This window comes from Octopus sinensis, linkage group LG28 (genome assembly GCF_006345805.1).
Source record: "Octopus sinensis linkage group LG28, ASM634580v1, whole genome shotgun sequence".
NCBI classification, from domain to species: domain Eukaryota; kingdom Metazoa; phylum Mollusca; class Cephalopoda; order Octopoda; family Octopodidae; genus Octopus; species Octopus sinensis.
Genome location: NC_043024.1, coordinates 9,945,037 through 9,951,036, shown reverse-complemented (window position 1 = coordinate 9,951,036; position 6,000 = coordinate 9,945,037). Strand labels below are relative to the sequence as shown.

Sequence of the window (6,000 nt, the reverse complement as noted above, 5' to 3'; positions counted from 1 at the left end):
CAACATGAATGGAATTGTAGCTGTGATACCAGTGCCGGTGGCACATAGAGAAAAACCGTCCAAAGGTGGCTGTTGCCAGCGCTGTTCCGACTGGCTTCCGTGCTGGTGGTGCGTAAAAAGCACCATCCGATCGTGGCTGTTGCCAGCGTCGCCCGGCCTCTGTGCCGGTGGCACGTAAAAAGCACCATCCGATCGTGGCTGTTGCCAGCGTCGCCCGGCCTCTGTGCAGGTGGTGGCACGTAGTAAAAAGCACCATCCGATCGTGGTGTTGCCAGCGTCGCCCGGCCTCTGTGCCAGTGGCATGTAAAAAGCACCATCCGATCGTGGCTGTTGCCAGCGTCGCCTGGCCTCTGTGCCGGTGGCACGTAAAAAGCACCATCTGATCGTGGCTGTTTGCCAGCGTCGCCCGGCACCTGTACCAGTGGCACGTAAAAAGCACCATCCAATCGTGGCCGTTGCCAGCGTCGCCTGGTCTCCGTGCCGGTGGCACGTAAAAAGTACCATCCGATCGTGCCGGTTTTTCAGCCTCCCCTGGCACGTAAAAAGCACCCACTACACTCGTGGAGTGGTTGGCGTTAGGAAGGGCATCCAGCTGTAGAAACAGTGCCAGATCAGACTGGAGCCTGGTGCAGCCTCCTGGCTTCCCAGGCCCCAGTTGAACCGTCCAACCCATGCTAGCATGGAAAGCGGACGCTAAACGATGATGATGATGATGATGATGATAAAGTTGTAATTAACTTAATGGACTTACAAATTTAATGAAACTCCAAACTGTTGATTTTTCTGTGGTTTTGTGGATTTTATGCTGGGATCTGTGTAGGGGTAGGGTGGCTTGTTGGCCGAAACTAAACGCGCATCATGTCTTGGAAGGAGAAAAGAAACATTAATCAAAACACACAATCAAAATTATTATCATTATATATACTGCCAGTCTGCAAGTACTCACTCATTCTCTCTCTCTCTCACACACACACATATCTATCAATCTGTCTATCTATCTATCTATCTATACCTATATATATGATCGCCATGTTGATTCGCTAGCTTCTGCACGCATTTTTTTCCTTTCTTTCTGTGTTTCTTCTCTGTGTATCTTTCTGTTGAAGAGCGTAGGCTCGAAACGTTAAAGACTTGTTTCATTTATATTTCCTGAGCGCCATACTAATACAATTGTTTGTTTGTTTTCCACCTGCCTTCGTCTTTTGTTTATTTCCGTAAACCTGCCTTCGTCTTTTGTCTATTTTCATAAAGCTTCCCGTTATATATATATATATATATATATACACAATACTATCTATCTATCTATCTATCTATCTATCATTAAAGTCAAAATGAGGGTGAAAAAATTGGATATTAATTTAATAACATCAATTTAAACACCAAGTGGCCTAGTGTATAAAAGACTGAGATTCAGTAAATATTATTAATACACAACTATAAGAGAGAATCCACTATGTGGACGCTCTTACGCTAGATATAGATCCGCAAAGGGAATCCACCACCAAGAATTGTTCTCAAGAAATAATTCAGCACACCAAGAACCATTTGTCCTGCTCGCTTACGTTCTTGGTGTGTTGAATTATTTCTTGAGAACAGTTCTTGATGGTGGATTCCCTTTGCGGATCTATATCTAGCGTAAGAGCGTCCACATAGTGGATTCTCTCTTATAGTTGTGTATTAATATCTATCTATCTATATATGGTTGAAATTTATAGAAAAACAAAAGATGAAGACAGGTGTATGAACAACAAACAGATGTATTAGTTTAACACTGGGGAAGGTGAGAAAGTCTTTTACGTTTCGAGCCTACGCTCTTCAGCAGAAAGGGATAAGAAAAACTAAACAGAGTGAGAATGAAACAAAGACTTGTAGATTTCAGCTGTCCAACATGGCAAATGATTGGAAAGAAAAAAGAGGTTGAAAGAAAGGGATATATATATATATATCACCGTGACTGACCAGGTATCAGATGTTGCTACACATCACTGGTCACAATGCGCTCCGCATTGCTTTAGCCTTCAAATGACGCCACCCTCAGGCTAAGCGAGCAGGCCAACAGAAGAAATAGTAAGAGAAAGTTGTGGCGAAAGAGTATAGCAGGGATCGCCACCATCCCCTGCCGGAGCCTCGTAGAGCTTTAGTTGGTTTTGCTCAATAAACACTCACAACGCCCAGTCTGGGAATCGAAACCATGATCCTACAACCGCGAGTCTACTGCCCTAACCACTGGGCCATTGCACCTCCACACATTATATATATATATATATATATGTATACGTATGTATATATATTATATATATATATAACACACATACATATATAGTGGATGTATGTAACTTAGTGGTTAGGGTGCTGGACTCATAAGAGTAAGATTGTGGTTTCAATTCCTGGACTGGGCAATGTGTTGTGTCCTTGAGCAAAATACTTCCTTTCACGTTGCTCCAGTCCACTCAGCTGGTCAGAATGAGTAATTCTGTATTGGACTGGTGTCCCATCCATGTGGGGGAAATATTTTATACCACAGAATCCAGGAAACTGGCCTTATGAGCCTATGGTTTGTAAGGGGCTTTTAAGATTGGTTGGATATACACATACGCAACACAAAAATGAGTTGACTGAGAGTGACCGGTGGCATGAATATGGACAATAGAGATGAATAAAGATAGGAGTGGCTGTGTGGTAAGTAGCTTGCTAACCAACCACATGGTTCCGGGTTCAGTCCCACTGCGTGGCACCTTGGGCAAGTGTCTTCTGCTATAGCCCCGGGCCGACCAATGCCTTGCGAGTGGATTTGGTAGACGGAAACTGAAAGAAGCCTGTCGTATATATTGTATATATATATATATATATATATATATATATATATATCTATATATATATATATATATATGGATGTGTGTGTGTGTGTGTGTTTGTCCCCCTAGCATTGCTTGACAACCAATGCTGGTGTGTTTACGTCCCCATCACTTAGCGGTTCGGCAAAAGAGACCGATAGAATAAGTACTGGGTTTACAAAGAATAAGTCACGGGGTCGATTTGCTCGACTAAAGGCGGTGCTCCAGCATGGCCGCAGTCAAATGACTGAAACAAGTAAAAGAGTAAAAGAGTATACAAGAAAAATTCTGGATTTATTGAAATTATCTCCCCTTTGAAGCAATTGGGATCAACTCCAAATGTGGAAGGGAGATAATCCACAAAATACGAGGATTCTCAAAAACTGACAGGCTATTAAGGGAAAGGCAGTCTGATTGTCTGAAGAAAGCTGAGTATGTTTCTGCCTTAATAAGCATCATCAGCACAGCTGCTGTCCTGCTTTGTCTCAAAATGAAACTTAGGTGTGGAACACATGGTGTAGGGTAAGTTGTATAATTTAAGCCATTAGCATTTAAAGTGGCCATATCTGGCCCAAATATTCTACCTGCTTTATGTTCAAGGACAAACAAGGAAAGACAAATGGATTAAGTCGATTATATCGACCCCAGTGTATAACTGGTACTTATTTAATCGACCCCGAAAGGATGAAAGGCAAAGTTGACCTCGGTGGAATTTGAACTCAGAACGTAACAGCAGATGAAATACCTATTTCTTTACTACCCACAAGGGGCTAAACATAGAGAGAACAAACAAGGACAAACATATTAAATCGATTATATTGACCCCAGTGCATAACTGGTACTTTATTTATCGGCGGAATTTGAACTCAGAACGTAACAGCAGACGAAATACGGCTACACATTTCGCCCGGCGTGCTAACAATTCTGCCATCTTGCCACCATAATCCCTGTCAGTTTCTTCTCTCTCTCTCTCTCTCTCTCTCCACCTGGAAGAAATCAGCCATGATCAAACCTGAAGAGAGCCAGGCACCATCAAGTCTAAAAATTCCCAAGACATACCATACATCGCAACAGTACCACTATGATTCCATCAAGAATTGAGACCGCAAAGCAAAGCAAGGGTTCAGTCCGAGAGAAATTTAGCTCTTTCTATTTCTAACAATCAAGCAACCACACAGAGGATTTCTTAACTGGCACACACACACACACAAAAAAACCAAAACAATAACAACAAAAAAAACAAACAGAAACCAAGGTATAAAAGAAAGCAAATTGTGTTCTTACTCCAAGACTGGTTGAGGAACGACCAATTGGTTGAAATGAAGATGTTCCTTGAGTTCATGTAAATAGTTAACATACATCACTTTCTGACCAAATTTGACGCTAAACGAAGAACAGAAACGAAAATGGTAATTAGCGAAATATTAGGGCAAATTGAGCAATTATTGAGACCCAGATCAATATTGATCAAGCAGGTACAGTCTACCTAAGGTTACATTATCTAAAGTATAAACATACTGGTTAGTATTAGAATACATTGGACGTAGTTAGTAAAAGTGTATTAGTGTATCTAGGACTACATTATCTAAAGAACAGTACATGTCGTCGTCGACTTACAATCTGTATGACTTATGACCTATCAACTTAATGGCGATTGGTGCGCCACCTTCCAGCAGCAATAATAAATAGTCATCGTCATCATCATCGTTTAACGCCTGCTTTCCATGCTAGCATGGGTTGGACGATTTGACTGAGGTCTGGTGAACCAGATGGCTGCACCAGGCTCCAATCTGATTTGGCAGTGTTTCTACAGCAGGATGCCCTTCCTAACGCCAACCACTCCGAGAGTGTAATGGGTGCCTTTACGTGCCACCGGCACGAGGGCAAGTCAGGTGGTATTGGCAACGGCCACGCTCAAATGGTGTTTTTTAGTTAAAATCTAATGGGTTTATCAGAAATATTAAATTTCTAAATATCTCATAGAGATATGTACGGTGGTGGGGCGATATAATAGTTGTATACTGTCAATTTAACGTGACAGTAGGGGATTACACAACCGCTATTTATCCCTAGGAAGCATCGAACGCTTCCTGTCGGCTTCGACACATTTACTGTGTCCTTATATATATTTACCACCATACATATCTCTATGAGATATTTAGAAATTTAATATTTCTGATTTTGGTGATCAGTGAATAAACTTCACTGAAAATTAGATATATATATTTGCAAAGTCTAGACAGATATCTTCATCTAGCAGGTTTCTGCTACTCTAGACCGATGATGGGCAAAGACCCTGAAACATGCGTGTCTCTAGATGCAGGCCTAGCTGCTGGGGGTATTTGTCTCCCCTTCGTAAATATATAAGGACACAGTAAATGTGTCAAGGCTGACAGGAAGCGTTCCATGCTTCCTAGAGTTAAACAGCGGTGGTGTAATCCCCTACTGTCACAGTAAATTGACAGTATACAACTATTATATCTAATGGGTTTAATTTCTTAGAAATTAACCCATCTACAGATGATATCCCATGTGTTGGATGAATATCCTATCATGGGGACATTGAGGCAACCTCGTATTTGTTTATAAGTGGACTACTTGAGACTCACAAATTTTTGACTGATGCCAGTATAATAGTATAATACAGAATGCTATGTGTGACTTTTACCTGAGAATGTACCTTAAGAATGCAAAAATATGAAACAAATCTGTGTAGGCCTGAAAGCCGACTTACGACAAAATCGACTTATGACCAGTCAGTCGGAACCAACTGTGGTTATAAGTCAGCACCGATTTGTAAATTTGTTAGTGTTAAAATATCTAGGACTGTAAATATAATATATTATACGGTAGATGATGGTAGTTAGTAAAAGTGTATTAGTGTATCTTGGACAGCATTATCTAACGTATAGTACATGTTGTCGACAACTTACAACCTATATGACTTATGACCGATCGACTTAATGGCGATTGGCATGCCACTTCCTGGCAGCAATAATAAATGGTCCAGTTGAAATTTAATGGGTTTAATTTTTTGGAAATTAACCCAAATTTTTGACTGATGCCAGTATAATAGTATAATACAGAATGCTGTATGATTTTTACCTGAGAATGTACCTTAAGAATGCTACTTCTTTCATTATTCACCCATTCATGTGTGAATACA

General features: G+C 41.0%; 1 protein-coding gene across 1 annotated transcript in view; it reads right to left on the bottom strand.

Annotated features, from left to right (window-relative positions):
* Positions 1-747: 747 nt before the first annotated feature.
* The window catches only part of LOC115225660 (rho GTPase-activating protein 1), a 113,443-nt gene continuing 108,190 nt past the window's right edge, over positions 748-6,000 (bottom strand). Inside the window, exons 13-14 of the mRNA XM_036514513.1 lie at positions 4,119-4,217; positions 748-862 (exon numbers count right to left, since the gene is read on the bottom strand). Of these exons, the coding sequence (XP_036370406.1) occupies positions 748-862; positions 4,119-4,217 (214 nt within the window). The remainder of the gene's footprint in view (positions 863-4,118; positions 4,218-6,000) is intronic.